Below are 18463 nucleotides of genomic sequence, written 5' to 3' on the forward strand. Positions count from 1 at the left end.
GCTTTCCTAACAATATGGTTTTTAAATGCTTTATGTGCTTTAACCTTGTCATACCACAAATATGCATGCCACCCAAAAACATTGTTGAAACCTTCTAAATCCAAAATGTCTGTGTTCTTAAGAAGCAGCCAGTCTTTCAACCAGCAGAACGCTGCTGATTCATAGTAAAGTTTAAAGTCTGGCAGGGCAAATCCACCCCTTTCCTTTGCATCAGTTAATATCTTAAATTTTATTCTGGGCTTCTTGCCCTGCCAGACAAATTTAGAAATGTCTTTCTGCCACTTCTTGAAACAGTCCATCTTGTCCACAATTTGCAATGTTTGAAACAAAAACAACATTCTAGGCAATACATTCATCTTTATAGCTGCAATTCGACCCAACAAGGAAAGCTTCAAATTTGACCAAATTTCTAAATCTTTTTTCACTTCCATCCAACATTTTTCATAGTTGTCTTTAAACAAATTCCCATTTTTAGCTGTCATGTTAATCCCCAGGTATTTCACTTTCTTAACCACAGTTAAACCTGTTTCATTCTGAAACCTCTCTTTCAGTCAATGTTAAGTTTTTCTCTAAAACCTTAGTTTTTGACTTGTTCAATTTGAATCCTGCCACCTGACCAAATTCTTGAATTAGTTCTAAAACTCTTTTAGTACTAGATTCTGGCTCTTGTAACGTCAAAACTAGGTCATCTGCAAATGCTCTCAGTTTATACTGTTTAGCTCCGACCTGTATACCTTTAACCAACCGGTCCCTTCTAATCATGTTCAGCAGGACCTCCAGGACCGATATAAAAAGCCTTTTGTAATTAAAGTTGACTAAGACTTGTGTGGAGTGCCTGGCGTGCTCCATGGGGTCACGAAGAGTCGGACACGACTAAACGACTAAACAACAACAAGACTTGTGTTAATATTAAGTGACACTTTCTAAATTGTTCAGTCCTTCAACACTGCAAATACTGTACCAAACAACCATGAAACTTACTTAACCTTACTAGAATGCAACATAATTGCCGAATAATCCTCCAATTTGTTCTACGATAGATGCAGTTCTGTACTGTATTTAGTGAAGTCCCTATAGCATATAATATTAGATTGTTACAAATTCAAGATATAGGACCTTCTCTAAACATCACCAACTAAGTCATAATTGGAGTAGACCCACTGAAATAAATGGAGCTAAGTTTAAGTGTAAATGGATTTTCACTAGCTGGGGTAAGCCATGGTTTTATATCTACCCATTTAACCATAAGAAATAAATTCAACTGATTCTTAAGGAAATCCTTATTCGTAGCAATAAAACACATTATTAGCAAACTCTTTCCTCCTATTTCCTCCCAATTCTCTCAACTAATAGGTCCTGCCCAGGACAAACAATTTAAGCACAGATTTCTAGCTAATTGAATACAACACATAGTTTGATTTAGGATTATGTCCAAATCCCTCACTCATGGTTTGTCCTGCTTCAAATAAACCACAAGCTGTAAACAAGGTTTGTTCTTAGTCTATCGCTCATGGTTTGTCTGGGGTGACAAACCAGAAGCCCAGGTTTGGGCATAATACCAAGGCAAACCATAGCTTAGTGCTGGGCAGTGTGGTGGCAGCAAGACTGGGAGAGGAATGCAGTACTTGCCATATTTGCTCCAGGAATCCACATTTTCTCATCTGTGCTTAGGTGTGGATTGCAGACTACTTGGGAAATGGACTTCTGTTCTCACAAACAGGGCTTCATTTTGCTCATAGGCTTTCTTGCTCCCCAAAATATGCTCCTGGAGGAGCACAGAAGACCATGGGGGCAAGGAGGGGAAAGAAGTTATGTTTGATGGTACAACATGTGAATCTCACTTTTTTTTTTAATTTGCCTGCCTTTCATTTATGGTGGGGCCATTTTTGCTCAGTGATAATCAAACATTCAAAGAAAAATCGCAAAGAATCTTGGTCCACAAAGACTAATTTACTCTTGCATAAGCTACCATGGGCCATAGCTCACTGCATTTGTGAAGGTTCCATGCCATGAAGGGGTATAACATAATAAATTAATCCTTAAGAAGCTGCAAGAGTCTTGGGCGCATTTTCTGCGGCAAATGAACATGGCAAAGAAAACTGCAAAGAGCAGTGTTTGCTAGAGTGAAAACATCACAGCACCAGCCCTTTCCTTAAATAAAAGCAAGTGGCCTTAATAGAAAATATAGTTCCAAATGGCTGATTGTTGCAACTTGCTGATTCTGTGGGTTCACCCTATCTGTACTTGAAAGCAATAATAAAAAGAGGAAAAATAAAATTACAAGCGAATAAATTAATCATATAAAACTTAGAAAAGAATGAGTGCCATAAAATATATTTCATAGTGGAATATAAGGTTTTCATTGGTACCAAACATATGAAATATTCATGAATGTTGCCATTTAGTGGGACTGTGCCAACAATGAGATTGTGATTTATATAACCAAACAATTTCATGATGGGCAGTGTTTTCATGCTTTAGACTTTAGGAGCTGCAGGATGAATTGTGAAATAGACAGGGGTGCAAACTTGAATAAAATATGGGGGGGAGGCCTGCCTTGCAAAATTGGATCACATGACATGGCACACGCACACTATCTGAATGGCAATGCCCATCAACTGGAGGTGGGTGGGCCCCCTCAAATATTTTATTAGGGGGAGCGAAGACCCCTCAGTCCCTAGGAATTGGCTCCTATGGAAACAGAGTTGCCATATGTCTGGAATTTGCCGCTTATATATAATATATACGGAATACCTCTGTCTCTAGCGGCATCCAGGTGAAAATGGATTGGGTGCCCAGGATGTACGGCAGCCCATGCCTATTTTTCATAAAAATAGATCAAAAACGGCACGGGGGGGGGACTTTAAAAAGTTCAACAACTTTGCCCCCAAAAGCTCCGGATTTCCACTGCTTGAAATATGGCGACCGACTATTAAAAAGTCGCTCCGGGAAGCTGACTCTGTTTGCTCGGCCAACTGCATAGACGGGGAAGCACAGAAACCTATTTAAGTATTAACTTGTGCTTCGCCTTGAGAGCTACGCGCGCTCCCCGTTGACTTCAGTGAGATTTTGAATAGGATCAGGCTGCGGGCAAACCAAAAGCCTGCGCCACGTCCAGTCTCCTTCCCGCTTCCCGGCCCCCGTCTCCAGAATCCCTTGTCCAGGCGCAAGAGCTACGCCGAGCCATTCATCGCCACGCGGGATTGGCGCGAGCTGCTTCCCAGGGTTGCCGACACAACGTTCGGGCCGGCGTCTCCCGGCCAATCAGCTGCCGGCGGCCGCGGCCGTTGCCTTGGCGCCCGCCAAAATGCAACTCTTGCCTTGTGCTCTAACGCAGATGCGTAAGAAAGAACAACGCGGACCTTGCCCTTTTGCTCCCAGGGCCGCTTGAGGGCTACAGAAGAGAAAGAAGAGGGATCGTCCTCTGCTGCTTCTTTTCCCTCTGCCGATCTGAGATGAGAAGGCTTCTCTGAGCTTCTTCTGAAAAACCCACCGGACGAGTTTTTTCGTTAGGAGGCGTCCGATCCTACACCGAAATGTTGACCAAAATGGATCAGACGAGCTGGTCATCGGGAACATCAGGCGCTCAGAGTAGATCGCGGCAATTTAGCACTTCGTCGCAACCTCGGCTAAGTGTCGTTTCTTCGCCCAAGAGGTTTGTAGACTGCAGCATGAGGCCTTACGGAGCCCGTTTCCCACAGATAACATTATAAACAATTAGTTCAGTAGGGTTTTTGGGAGGTGTGAATTCAGTAGTGCAGCATTTAAGGAACTGTTATTGTTTATTGGAGATGGCCAACGTGGTGCCCTCAAGATGGGCCAAAAGTTTTCAACTAAAAGGTATCTAAGCGAGTTACATAGAAAAACTCATACATAAATGTACTGTATTGTAAAACAGAACAGGAAAACATTCATATAAAACATCAACATTCCTTACAGCATATAAAAGACAAGACCCCCCCCTCCCGGTTGTTCTTTGCTTGTAAAGAAATAGGGGTAGAATAATTTTAATCTTGTAAAATCTGGTTTGTTTTTCCTTAAGAAAGAAGGGTGTGCCTAGGCCAACCCCAACCTCTCTCACCATCAAAGGAACACAAGTGAATAGCAGAAAACCTGCACAAGCAACGCTGACACAAAAATATTAAGTATAATAGAAACATCGCCACCCGACCTCACTCCCACTCACCTCCCCCCATCTCTTTCCCCCTCTTCTTCCTAATGTCTCAACAAATGAAACTGATCTGTAAAAAATGTTACTTGGGCAAAAAGAGAGAGAGAGACGTTGCACATACTTTTGTAAACCAAGAAAATCTTTAATAAAAATACATTTAAAAAAGAAAGAAGGGTGTGCAGATATGTAAAAACCTTTAAAACTTGCAATCTTAAACTATCTGGTACAATTTACCTCGTAGTTCTTTCTCATGAGCATAGTGTGGGACTTGGCTTTTAAGTTGCTTCCTGCTATGATACAATGGCACTGAGTGAGCAACTGAAAGAGGCATTCTTTCTGTACACTGATGTTTCCCAGACAGTGATAGCTGAGAGACAGGACCACAATCACCCAGCAGGCAACCCAAGCTGGATTGTCAGACTTTGAAGACATGCCTTCTGGGTTGACTTCTCAACTATCCGCTCATTGGGTGAAACAAGTAACGTAGTTCCTATGCCATGAATAAATGCATCCCTTCCCCATGTTCTATATGACAGTAGTGTGCCGTGCATGCAAATTGCACCCTGAACTAATGAAATGTGGTGCCCAGTTTATGGATGCGGGGGGGGGCAATTAGGTATGAGAGCCCTTTAGGAAATCTGCAAGCTCCAGCCCCCTGTAGTTTTTGTCAAATTACTGTCCCCCTCCCCATCCCTTTCTAAAAACAATAGTGGGTGAGGCCATTACATAAAGTAAGCAGCCCCCCCCCACGCCACATACACATATTAATCTGAACATGGGTTACATGCAATGTTTTTTTAAAAACCAAACAAGCACATTTTGTTGTACTCCAAACAGTTTACAGTAGTACCTCAGGTTAAGTACTTAATTCGTTTTGGAGGTCCGTTCTTAACCTGAAACTGTTCTTAACCTGAAGCACCACTTTAGCTAATGGGGCCTGCTGCTGCTGCCACACCGCCAGAGCACGATTTCTGTTCTCATCCTGAAGCAAAGTTCTTAACCCGAGGTACTATTTCTGGGTTAGTGGAGTCTGTAACCTGAAGCATATGTAACCTGAAGCGTATGTAACCTGAGGTACCACTGTATCTAGTATGTATAAGAGAAAAAACTGCCCAGCCATAGAGACACTCCAGCCCCTTCTGTTTCTTCATTTTTTTTTTTTATTTTTTTCTGTTTCTTCATGAGCCACTGCTATGGTGTGCCTCAGAGAGAGCCTGTAATTGTGCCCTTGAGTAACTGTGATTGACTGGTCAGATCAAATGCAGTGCAGAAACAGCAGAATTATCCATTCCTGGTGGAGGTCTAATGGAAAGAGACTTGGCTTTGAGGGGGGGGGGGTTGTTTTATTTTTGTTTTGTTTTATTGGGGTAAATTTATCTTCCTCATCCCTTTGTTCTCTTCTCAGCGAAGGCGAAGCTCTGTCAAATGCAGCAATGCTCGAAGACTCCCCTGCCGACAATCTGGATTGGGTTTTGGATCACTGCTTTAAACAATTCAAGATCAGAGAGGCTTATCCACATTTTTTCCTCAAAGTGAAAGCAAGCAGATTTGGGCCCCCCAGATCTCGACGTCGCATTCTCATCGCCCCTCCAATGAGTGAAATGGCGGTTCGCGGGCCCAGGCCTCATCCGCCTGAACTTCCCGCTCCAGAGCAGAAACCTGTGGGCTCAGCAAAACCTCCAGAGGCTGAAGATAAAACCTCTGCGAAAGAGGAGGCAGACCTGCAAGAGCTGGAAGCTTGGATCCAGGGAAGAATACAACTGCAGAATCTGCTGAATTGTGTGGACCTGGAGCAGTGGCTGATGGGGAAAGAGCCCATCAGTGAGCAGGAACAAAATGTGCTGAGGAAGATACAAGAAGACAAGGAAGCGTTGAAGACTAAAGTGCAAGCCAAGTTGTGGGAAGATGACACCCTTGAGGTAAGCGGTGGAGGCTGGTCCTTTAGGGGCTGGTGTGGCAGCCCCCTCCCATCTCTGTCTGCCCTTAGCTAGCCCCCACCTGCCTGCCTTCTTACTTACAGTTAGCCTAGGGGGTTGACTCTGACTGCCAGATTCCCTCTCCTCCTGTTTTAAGGTAAAGTTAAAGGGACCCCTGACCATTAGGTCCAGTCGAGACCAACTCTGGGGTTGCGGTGCTCATCTCACTTTATTGGCCAAGGGAGCCGGCGTACATGTGGCCAGCATGACTAAGCCGCTTCTGGCGAGCCAGAGCAGCGCACAGAAAGGCTGATTACCTTCCCGCCGGAGCGGTACCTATTTATCTACTTGCACTTTGACGTGCTTTTGAACTGCTAGGTTGGCAGGAGCAGGGACCAAACAACGGGAGCTCACCCCGTGGTGGGGATTCGAACCGCCGACCTTCTGATCGGCAAGCCCTAGGCTCAGTGGTTTAAACCACAGCACCACCCGTGTCCCTCCTGTTTTAGGTGTGACCAATATATGTGCTGTCACACACACAGCGCCAAACCCGGAAGTAACCCAGAAATGTCATAAAGACGTCACTAAAAGGGCGGTATGGGGTGTTTGCAGGCTTTTTCAGAGGGTTTGCGGTTTCACGCAAGAGCGCAATGATCCGGAACGCAACCCCCGGGTAAATGAGGGGTTGACTGTGTGACAGTGCGTTGGAACTTATTAGGAACTTGCAAGTTCATAGTGCCACAGAGAGCCACAGCTGGCCTCAGCGACTCGGCTCTTTGAGATTTAAGGCAGTTTTGCTCCCTGTGTGCTATCTTATAGGGATAGGATTCTCCAGGGAGTTTCAGTTTTGAATAATGGGAGAAATACATAATTTGTTGATGGGTTGGGATAAATATTCTACTTATAAGGTTTCTGCCTGTGCCTTAGCAGCTCGGATAAATTTGACTGACTGACTGATTTAAGGTAGTAAAGACCCCAAATGGAGGTTTTTGTTTTGCAAACAAAAATGTTCCCCCATCTCAGCTATTACTCTTTCCCAATATCCAGTAACAAAAATAGAACAATGTAACAAATGAAATTATGCAATATAACAAGGTCACACCCCCACACACGAAAGGTTAAAAACCTTTGCACTGGGAAGGATATTGGGGGGGAAGAGGGAGCGTGTCTCTGCTGCCAAGCAGGTAACCGTAACCCTCTCCTACCACAATCCCATCAAGCATAGATCCTGATTAGGGCAGGATGGGGACAGGGATGTGCAGCCAATGGGCATTTTGTTAAGGTAATGCAATATGCATGGCTATGCGTATCTGGAAGCACATCCAAAAGTAGACAGGGTTTATTTACAGTGTATCCTCTTCAATGGGATGTGAATCTAAATATACTGGCAGCGACTGTTTTAGGTGCATCCAATATGTGTGTGAGCGTGTGTGCATGCATCGTGCCAAACCCAGAGGTGACCCGGAAGTGTCAGGAAAAGGGTGGTGCGGTGGCCGAACGGGGTGTTTGCAGACTTTTTCAATGGTGGTTCTTCAAATATACTCAATTTCACTTAAATGTGTGGTGCCTTGCAACAAACTCCATGTTAATTGGGAGTTGCCTACATCCCTATCCACATTCTGCCTCAACTCATCACCCGCAACTCCACAAACTGCATTTGGATCAGGGCAACAGGCTTGTTTTGCAATCCTGGCCGGTAAGAAAACTTGCAGCATGACAGGGAGTTCAGCTCACTCACCTGATCAAAAGGGACACTTAACTGTTCCCTCTATTCAGAGTGAGGTCAATGAGAATTGTTTTTCTTGCCGTCACCATCAACACATCGCCAGCTCTGATTGGCTACATGGCTTCATAATGTTATGTTTATTGTGACGACTGATTGGCTGGTTCTTTCGTGTTCCTATGACCAATGAGAATGTTTCTTCTTCACAGGAAGAAAGTTTTACGTGTTCTTTTCTATCCTCTCCCCACCACCCCCCACCACCCAATGTCTTTCAGAATCTGAGACCGAAGCCACCACACAAGATTGTCATCCCTCGTGTCAACGCTCCTCACCCCAAGTCCCTCATGACGCTGCAAAACCTTCTGCACAAGCAGAAACTCAAGCTGGTGGACCTCTTTAAGAAATCAGACAGGACCAAGACGATGAGGTTCAGCAGAGCCGACTTCATTAAAATAATCCAAGAGGTAAGTAGCAAAGCCTATTTATAAACCATGTCCCTGTTTAGACAGAGAGATTGGGTAGATGTTCCTGGGTGGGGATTTTCGGTAGTTGCTTCTCAGCCATGGGAATCACATATTCAACCCATTTTTGCACACTTGTTCCTCTTACGTTGAAGGATGTGTGTGCAGCTTCTATATGCTTATGCTTCTAGCCAAATCAGGGCACAGGCATCCTCTTGCACACCAACTTCTGGCCTACATAATTTCACTTGCTGCTAACGGGCACACACAGTACGGATGCTCAAGGATTTCAATGGGTCAGCATTTGAATATAATGGTTTCTGAATTCTGCTTTCTGGGAGAATATACAGATCGAAATGAAATCACCCCTTCCGTTTTTGCACTTTGCTACAGTGGTGCCTCGCAAGACGAAATTAATTCGTTCCGCGAGTCTTTTCGTCTTGTGATGTTTTTCGTCTTGCGAAGCACAGTCCGTCGCAACTGCGCCTCTTCAAGCGGCTTTAAGAAAAAAGGGAACAAGCTCGCAAGACGTTTTCGTCTTGCGAAGCAAGCCCATAGGGAAAATTGTCTTGCGAAGCATCGCAAAAAACGAGAAACCCTTTCGTCTTGCGCGTTTTTCGTCTTGCGAGGCATTCGTCTTGCGAGGTACCACTGTAATATGGTTCTCAGCACAAAAACTATACATTAAAAATAAGCAATTACTAGGTTAAAATGCATACATCATGTGTATTTTTAGGATATGATGCATTTCAGACATGCATATTTTGTGAAGAATGTACAAAGATAAGGCAGATTATTGCAATAAGGAGTGACTCTCTCTTCAGTTTGGGGGTCACATATCCTCAATCTTACTGTGATTGGACCTGATGATTGCAGTTTTGATTTTATACTCGTTTGCAGACCAACATTCCTCTCAGTACAACTGACCTGGAAGACGTGATCACCTACCTCATGATGTCAAAGAAAGTGAATTATATAAACAATGATGACCTGGTTGAGTGTCAGAGAATATGGGCAGATAACTTAAGAGAGCAATGGAGGCAGCCTAAAGAATCAAAGCCAGGTAAACAAACAAGCAAAAGTGTTAAGACATGGTTCTGTTGTCTTGACATCGCTAACGGGGATGAAGTTTTCAGCTTCAGTTGCTGATGGTTGTAATAAAGGTTATCATAGGAATTCATTGTACACAAAAAATAAGTTGGCACTCCAGTGTGTATCCTGATGCTACGAGTCCTGGCTGTAGCAATTTATCCTGCACCTCCAAGAGTTTCTAAGAGCCTTGCTAACCCAAGCTGATTACAGATGGGAAAGAAAGGCAGGTTTGGCCTACGTGTTTGAAAGGCAGGTTTGAGTCATGTCTGAATAACCCTAGTAGTACTTTTCACCTCCAGCAGCATTGGTCTTGTGGAGTCAATCTTCACATAAAATAATTGAGTGGCATGACTGGGCCAACCTGCAAACCACTGCCAGAGGGGGTGGGGGAAAGGCCACCCTCAGTTTTCAGTCCATGCTTTCACTCCTCTGCTGTCCAGTATGTTGTAAGGCTGCCATCCTGGCCCCTGGTCAGAAGCGAAGGAGACTGATGGAGCAGCACAGCTGCCGCCACAGTCCTTCAACCCCTGCTGGCCAGGGATAAAGGTGCAGGGAAAAGTTCCCCTTTGCTGAGCCTACTCCAAGGAAACCCCAACAAATGCAATTCAGAGTCAAATGGACAGGCTTTTTATGTCAAGAGCTGTATTTCCTTCAGTGGTGTGTGTGTAATCTGTTAGGGGCTGCAGGCCAGTAGAGGTGGAGCCAGAGGCAAAAGCGTTCTGAATTATATCAGAAACAAAGGCTGCTTTGTTTTGGTTTTCACCATAGCTACCTGCTTTGGACTTGAGGACCCTTTGGGGCCCTTCCAGTTCCACAGTTCTATGAGTCTGTACCTCAGATTAGAATTCCTAGTGCTGTGCAGATGTAAGCCCTACTGGATTTGAGGTGATTACTCTCGAATAAGTATTGCAAGGGAATTACTTTCTTTTAATACAACAGGCCAGAATTGTCAGTTTGCATTTCTTAGTGCAGAAAGTATTGATCTGATGTGTAGAGATCTTTCCTATTCTAATTAATTCAAGAGGGTTCTGGAAGCTTCTCTGTGTGAAAGAAACAAGCAGAAGGTTACTGATGTTTGGGTTATTTTTTCTGAGAAGCTGAGTACAGCTGGTTTAAACTGGTTCTCTTTCTCTTTCAGTCAAGGTCATGCTGACTATAAATGTAGGGCCAGAAGGAGCCATGGTTTCACTTTCTCTTTCTACCTCTCTTCCTTCTGGTGTGGTGTTCTGTACATAGTATGCTTAGTGTTAAGGTTTAGACTTATTATAAGTTATTGTAAGTTTAAGTTAAGTCTACTGCAACTGGATTTCTTATGGACTGTGCCAATCCTGAATGTATTGGATTTGTGACCATTATGCTCATTTGCCTTCAGTAGCAGTAAAACTCTGCTGGATTCAATATTAATTGCCTCTGGTCTATTTTTGGGGAATCCTGCAACATGTTTAAGTTTTTACTCTACTAACTAAACGTCGGAGTTCTGCTCTGGTTCAATACTGAGTAGAATTTCATGACAAGAATGGCTACTGTTCACTTTGAAAACCCCTGTGAGGAAAAATATCTCATGACGTCCTCCCATGAAGAAAGAGAATGAGCCAGCATGATCTAGCGTGAAAAGGCATTAAACTGTCAGGCGACAGGTGCTTGCTGGTGGTCATGGCACAGATTTCCTGTTTGTGAGAAATTCTGACAGGTTTCTAATGTTTCCCCCTTTCTCCCCTTCTGAAAGAAACAGAAGAGCTCCCACCTTCCGCACCACAGAAGTCTTGTAGGAGAAGTGGTACATTCTCCAAACATACTGGTGAAGCAAAGATACACTGGCTTGAAGTTCCCCCCATCAACACAGAAGTAGACCGCATGCATCTATCTTATAATCAGATGGAGGAAGCTGGGAAAATATACAAGGAAATGAGACGACGGACTAAGGTACCGTGTTTCTGCGGCAGAACTCTTTGCACCTTTGATGCTGTAAAAAGACATGTCGAGTTACCCCTCAAACGCTGTCTTACTCTGTTGAGTTGGCTCCAAACCTTGGGTTTTGCAAGTTAAAGGACTTACTCCATTCACAGCAGTGAGTCAAATCCAGTGGAAATTCTCCCCCTGCTAACTGGACGCTCCTTTCAGCCATTTTTCTTTCCATTTTCTGTCCTGATTCCCCCTTCCCTCAGAGCAGATTTTGGGGTCACTAAAAGGCTGCAGGAGGAAGGGAGGGTTTTTTTGGTGGGGGGAGCTTCTCAGACCATTTTCAGATACCTTTTCACAGATCAGGAGTGGGAACTCGTATCCCTTCAGTTGTTGTTGTTGTCATCGTTGGACTCCAACTCCCATCATCCTTGACTGTTGGCCAAGCTGGCTGGGGCTGATGGGAGTTGGAGTGCAGCAACACCCGCTGGGCCACAGGCTCCCCACCCCGACAGTGTGTAGGGCAGCAGTCTTTCCTCAGAGTTAGAAAGGAATGTACATTAGGTCAGGAATGGGAAAGCTGCGTTTGAACCAAGAATCCCCATCATGCCTGGCCATCAGTCCTGTTGATTAGAACTGAGAGGAGTTGCTGTCCCAACAATACCTGGAGGACCACACAGCCCTATTTTAGTAGGTCCTTTAATTCTCAGGTGGAAAATCCTCCTCAGCACACTACGATGTTTTGCACAGCACAGATGTTTTGTAACAAAAGAGCCATTCTCTTTTCGTTGCAGAGAAAGACCAACCCCTTAGAATATGCAGAACAGTGTAGGCTTGTGAAATCCGGAGACGCGGTTGTGGACGGCCACTGCTTTCCGAGCACCATCCAGGGTGAAATGGGAGAGCTGGTGGACCAACACCGCCTGGCTTGCTACCTGGTCTACACTCAGTGTCTCAAGCTGTGTGAAAAATACGGCGTCCCGCTTACCGAGAAGATGCTGAAAAGGGGTATGGTGAAACAAGGGGACTGGAGGGAATGCTGTATATATCATCAAAGCAGGGTGGTGTTTACACTGGCTCAGGGTCAAAGTCGCCTGCTAACCCCCCCCCCAAAAAAATACCTAGGCAGAATAACACTGTTACGTAGTTGTTCAGGTTTGATGGGTGGTGGGTCTGGTATAACAAAGAATACAGTCGACTCAGGTTACAACCCTAAACCGACTTGCTTAGGGAGTTATGTTCTAGAGGACTTATTTCCGAGTAAAGATGTGTAGGGTTGCGCTGCGGAACTTAACACACAGCCTGTCGGTATCCTGCGATTCCGTACAAGTGCTCCACAAGCACACCAACTTGGCTGCGTTTCTAGCCCTTATGAAGGTAGGCTTTAGAGCGCAGGCAATGCCCATCCAAGTTCCGTAAGGTAGGGAAAGTGAGGAGGGAGATTGGCTGATGCAGAGTTACGCCAGCAACGCCCAATTAACTCAGATGCACCAGCTCATGTTGGGCTCTTTCAGAAAAGCTGTCCGCTCTAGAGGTCCACCACTCAGGTGAGTCATGGGGAAATCCACAAGTTGCTTGAACCTACCCAGGATTATTTGTATAGCTAAGATAGAAATTTTGCTGTATGTGGGTTGACTGTAATGCCACAGTTCTTTCTTTCTTTTAAAATTTTCGTTTTCTGTACCATCAGCTTTGCTCTACCCACCGGACAGAATTGTAAGAGAGGGGAACCATTTCCGCAAGATGAGACAACCTGGAGGTTATTATGACCAATCTGGATACCAACCAAGATTGCCATCAGCACAACCCATAAGCACTTCGGGAGACAAAAAAGGGTTTGTTTGGTTTTTGGGTTTTTTAACAAATCAAGATGATATACAAATAGGTTTGGTTTGGTTTGAAGATAATATCCTATTACAGTTCCTGTACAAGCATCAGAGAAGTCTTTGCAAATTCTCATGCTAGAATTTCCTTGCTACAACCAAAGCCAGTCAACTGGGCATTTTGAATCGATTGGGCACTTTCAGTCCACAGCTCCCTGGCTTAATTGTCCATGGGTGTTCTGGGCAACTTTCACATGGAATATAGGCTGTTAGCTGCATAAGGTTAGGGCGCCTGGTTTTGACTGAAGTACCATACCTTAGTGCAGCCCCAAGAACTGAGGGAAATGTTCCTGAGGCTTGAACAGCACCAAGGCTTAAAGTAAGTGAGGGGGTGGACTTTGAGCATTGGATGCCTCAACATGACACAAGCAAAAGCAAAGGCACTATAGGATGCAAAGTCCAAAACGCTAGACTGGAAGGTCTTAGGATTTCTGTACCACATCCATGCCCCTGCTTCAGAGCACAGCCATTATGGGCTGCTTACGGGCTCCCGTACTGGGTCACTGGCTTAAAATCATTTCCTCAGCAACATTTGAACAACAGCGTTTTTGCTGCTGCAAAAATATTAGGAGGCTTGCGGACAAACGCTGTTCTGAGTGTTTTCTTGTCTTCTCCCTCTATTCCCCTCTTGGTGTCTCTAAACAAATTGTTTTTCCTTCTCCCCTAGAAAGAAGAAGGCAGAGGTTAAGAAGCCAGAGGTCCAAAAAACAGACAAGACCCTTAACACCCGCTGGAAGTCATACAGAGAGTTTTGGAAACTAATGAAGTATGTGTTCAGTCTGCTGGGTGTTATCCTAGATTTTTATCGGTGCTTGTAATATAGAGCTGTGCCATTGAGTTTGGCTCCCTCAGGCTGCAATCCTACCCATGTCTACTCAGAAGCAAGGGGGTATACCCCCAGGGAAGTGTGGTGAGGATTCCAGCCTTATTCTTTCACAGCCTTTCTGACCCTTCTTATTGAAGTTGACCTGGTCACTCTGCAAAAGCTGATTGGTGTCTTGTCTTAGTGATGGCAAAAAGCCACTTCTGGGGCCTCTATCTCTAAACCACATGGGACAAATGTTTACCTCACATTAAAGTAGGGGGGATTATTGGGTTTTTATTTTGATTATGTATTTTGTGGTTTCATATTTTGATTTTATTCTGTGAAGTGCCCTGAGATCAGTATATAATATTTTTTTATAAAAAAACCCCTCTCCCATACAGGCTGCCTCTTTTTTGTTTATTAAATTTGTATACCACCTTACTATCACACATCTCAAGGTGGTTCACAACATAAAATTACAATGTAAAAAACACAATATATTAATAAAAACAAACACAACCCAATAATCCCACTTGCACAACACATTTAAAAGGGTATTAGATGTCCATCAGCTGATGGCCTGGTTAAAGAGGAACGTTTTTGCCTGGCACCTAAAGCTGTATGAACAAGGCACCTGACAAACCTCCCTGGGGAGAGCATTCCACAAATGGGGAGCCACTGCAAAGAAGGCCTGTTCTTGTGTTGCCACCCTCCAGACCTCACACAGAGGAAGCCCATGAAGAAGGGCCTCAGGTGATGATCGCAGAGTCCAGGTCAGTTCCCTGAGGTATTGTGGCCCTGAGCCATTTAAGGCTTTATAGATCAAAACCAGCACTTTAATGGGGCCCAGAAACTAATTGGCAGCCTGTGCAGCTGGGCCAGGATCGGTGTAATATTCTCAAACCGTCTTGCCCCGGTGAGAAACCTGGCCACTGAAATCTGCACTAGCTGAAGTTTCCTAACCATCTTCGGAGGCAGCCCTACGTGTAATGCGCTGCAGTAATCTAACCTAGAAGCTACCAGAGCACAGAACAGTAAATAGGCTGTCCCTGTCTAAATAAGAGCGCAGCTGGGCCACCAGCCGAAGCTGATGGAAGGCATTCTTGTGCTGCTGAGGACACTGAGAGCACTGTAAGCATCCGGTTGCTGCTCTGCGGCTGCACCCTTACCTGCTCTCGCACCTGATGTCACGTAGGACATTTGATGTGGGACAAGCAGGCATAGTTTGGAAAACAGCCTTGTGAGCCAAATGAGGTCTCCTGCTGTGCCTAAGCAGGCCCACAGGCTGGACATTCCTTGGTGAGCGGGGCACACGAACAGCAGACCCCTCTGCAGTTGCCTGTTCGCAGGTACGGTTTGGGGTTCCACTGCTTCGCAAACGGATGTTTTCTCCTCTGCAGAGCAGCTTTGCCGGTCTGCAGAGGAAATATATCCACGTGCAGGCATGGTTTGAATCCAAAACACACCTGCAAATTGACCAAGAGGGGCTTTGCTGTCAGTCAGCTGGTCGGCACAGGCAGCAAGCCCCTTCAAAGTGGCCTCAGGTGATGGCGTCAGGTGCTTGATGGAAGGAGGCCCAGTTCGCCATCTGGTCCTTGGGCTAAAAGAAAGCTCCCCACTCCTGCTTTGCATCAGCCAAAGCCAGCCTGCTGGCTGCTCCCTCTATTCTGGAGGCCAAGGTGCTGCTTCCCACCACCAGTGCAAACATGGGCAAGAGTGTTCTCAGGGCGAGTGTTCAGAATAGGTCAGGGACTTGTCAGGTGATCATTGCTGGCAGAACCGGTTGCTACTGCCTTCTCTTTGAATTCAGCCACTGCATTCAGTGAGCCTGCTTCAGTTGGTGTGAATGAGTGCATAATATTGCCACGTGTGTTACATAGAAGTTAGGCTACGCTTCCAGGGATTAGATCTGAAATCAGGCTGAAATATTTCAGATATACTGTTTGGGTAGAAATAGGTGTTGGGTCTGGGCTCCTCTATCCTGTCAGATTTCTCCTTTCCAGCTTGGCCACCTCTAAGCTCACGGTGCATTTCTTTTTGCAGGCCTCACTCAAAAAGAGTGCTTCCTCCAGATAATTTTTTCACTGCTTATAACTTCGCCTTAGCTGAATCAATGGGCATACTTGTGGAACAATATGTGGAAAGGTATGGCACACAATGTTTCTTCTTTTCTTTTAGAAGAGTTTTAAAAACAATTTATAGGAATTTCCTCATGCAGGTTTTTGATTTAAAGGTTTGGTTGGCATCCTCCCTCCCTCTCCTCACCTTTTTTCCACTTTGCTTTGGTTTCTTCCCATTCCCAGGTTTAACGATAATATTCTTTAACTCTGCTTCATTCTTTTATTCTCTCCCTGCTTGTGTGCATTCCCTCAAACTCCCCATCCCATCTTTATTTAAGGCTGTGTCCACACCATGCTTTTAAAGTAATGTGGTATAAACAGTCAAAGACTCCTGAGAACTGTGGTAGCTAATGGAGCTAAGAGTTGTTCCCTTCACAGAACAACAGTTTTCAGAGTCACCTGCAAATCGGAGTTGACCACTCTGAGAATTGTAGCTCTGTGAGAGGAATAGGGGTATCCTAACAACTCAGCACCCTTAACAAACCGCAGTCCCCAGGATTCTGTAGGGGGAGGCATGGCTGTTAAAGTGGTGGCATAGTGCTTTAAATGTCTAGTGCAGAAGTGTCAGGATGGTGCCTGACATCTCCATCATCTGGGGATCCTTGGATCGAGATTGTTTTCACACACTAAAACCACATCCTGTAGAATTCTATCAGTTATATTTGATCTGCACAATCGTAATGAATTTCAGGAGCCAGTGCTTTTTCTGTGCAGCCAGAGCAGGAGCAGCCACCATTAAGAAAAAGAGGTTGGAAAGGGCGTGCGCACACACACACACATATATATATGTATATGTATATATATGCGCATATATATATATATATATATATCACATAATATATCTATTAATTATATATATCTATATATTATATATATATAAATATATATGTGCATATATGTGTGTGTGTGCGCGCACGCACGCACACATATGCAGAGAGAGAGAGAGAGAGAGAGAGACACTGTCCCTGGATCAAGTGACTTTTCTTCCTTAAGTTCTCAAAGCTCTTAACCTAGCTCAAGGTTGTCATCTGAATGAGCCAGATTTTTAAATGAGAATCAATCACAGTCAGTCCACCATTTGAAAAATAAGACTTTAGAGCCATCTTGCCCTAAAATGGCAACTAGACATTCAATTTTGGTGACTGTAACCTTGGTTGAAGGAGTCATTCGGTGCCTAGCTTATATATCTGAGTTTCTAACATTACCCTACTCCAAAGCTAGGCCTCCTTTACATTTTACATAGACCTGTGTATTTTCATATTGAGCTTGCAAGAATGATGAACCATGTTTTCATGAAGTCTCCATGCCACAAAGCCTGCATATTGTGGTTGTGTGTTGGTTTGTGTTTCACGCTAACAGTATTTATTTCCTTGGATTTTGTTTTCAGTGAACTAAGGAAGATGTTTGCCCACCTGAATCCCAAGACTGACCCAAATAATTTCTGGCCAGGACATCTTCTTAGCCAACTGCGTCTTTTTCTACCCCTGGAAGCCCGTGACAACGGGAATGCTATATTCAGCCACGTCCCTCGCACGTCCCCAGCCTATCCTGCTAGATACAATCCTGACCGCAGCTGGCCAGTCAATGACCAAGGATACGTGTCGTACGGGGATCCAGAATCCCAAAAGCATAATTATTATATTTGACAGTGTTTCAAAATGTTCCTGACATTTCATGAGCACATGACTACTCCGGCGGATCTGCTGTGAAAAGCCAATATCGTAAGCAAAACGAGAACATGGTAAGAAGACTGCAGTGAAAGATGGATCGCAACAGTCTTGTTTGGTTAAAGGGGTTTTGCAAGGCTGTCAGAAAACATCATCATCATCATCATCATCATCATCATCATCATCATAATAATATACCCCGCCCATCTGGCTGGGTTTCCCCAGCTACTCTGGGTGGCTCCCAACATAATATTATTAATAATAATAATTAAAAAGTGATAAAACTTCAAACATTAAAAACTTCCCTAAGCAGGGCTGCCTTCAGATATTTTCTAAAAGTCATGTGCCCCAACTGCATTTTCTGACTTTAGGCATTCCGAAAATGAGGAAGTAAATGCATGGGTTTAGGGGGCATGCTTGCTAGCTCCCCCAGCCCCCATTGCTGATTTTGTCACCCTTGTATTATCTCAGTATTTCCCAAACTTGGGTCTTTAGCGGTTTTTGGACTACAGTTCCCATTATCCCTGACCATGGGTCCTGCTAGCTAGGGATGATGGGAATTGTAATCCAAAAACGGGTGGAGACCCAATTTTGGGAAACACCAGGTGTGTTTATGTATCTATGGAGAATCAGGGTTCTTAAATGTATAGAGAGACTACAGGTACAGAAGGCAGGTTCTAGCCTAGGGATAGGCACCCTGGCGCCTTCCAGGTGTAGTTTGGCTCC

General features: G+C 44.6%; 1 protein-coding gene across 2 annotated transcripts; it reads left to right on the top strand.

The window, feature by feature from the left end:
• Positions 1–3237: 3237 nt before the first annotated feature.
• EFCAB12 (EF-hand calcium binding domain 12) lies at positions 3238–17831 on the top strand. Of its 2 annotated transcripts, none has more exons than XM_053378092.1 (10): positions 3238–3655; positions 5577–6090; positions 8086–8274; positions 9172–9334; positions 11096–11286; positions 12057–12270; positions 12953–13097; positions 13813–13911; positions 15994–16095; positions 17458–17831. In XM_053378092.1, the coding sequence occupies exons 1-10, from the start codon at positions 3537–3539 to the stop codon at positions 17714–17716; spliced, it is 1995 nt and encodes a 664-aa protein (XP_053234067.1). In that variant the 5' UTR covers positions 3238–3536; the 3' UTR covers positions 17717–17831. The 2 variants fall into 2 exon arrangements, with proteins under 2 accessions (XP_053234067.1, XP_053234066.1); XM_053378091.1 differs by having other exon boundaries at positions 3245–3655; positions 11090–11286.
• Positions 17832–18463: the final 632 nt, after the last annotated feature.

This window comes from Podarcis raffonei, chromosome 2 (genome assembly GCF_027172205.1).
Source record: "Podarcis raffonei isolate rPodRaf1 chromosome 2, rPodRaf1.pri, whole genome shotgun sequence".
Classification (NCBI taxonomy): domain Eukaryota; kingdom Metazoa; phylum Chordata; class Lepidosauria; order Squamata; family Lacertidae; genus Podarcis; species Podarcis raffonei.

Excerpts from the sequence above, each read along its gene's own strand:
- EFCAB12 (XM_053378091.1), top strand. The coding sequence starts at position 3,537 with ATGTTGACCAAAATGGATCAGACGAGCTGGTCATCGGGAACATCAGGC. Across the intron at positions 3,656-5,576 it reads GTCGTTTCTTCGCCCAAGAG|CGAAGGCGAAGCTCTGTCAA; the intron begins GTTTGTAGACTG and ends TTCTCTTCTCAG. Across the intron at positions 13,098-13,812 it reads ACTTCGGGAGACAAAAAAGG|AAAGAAGAAGGCAGAGGTTA; the intron begins GTTTGTTTGGTT and ends CTTCTCCCCTAG.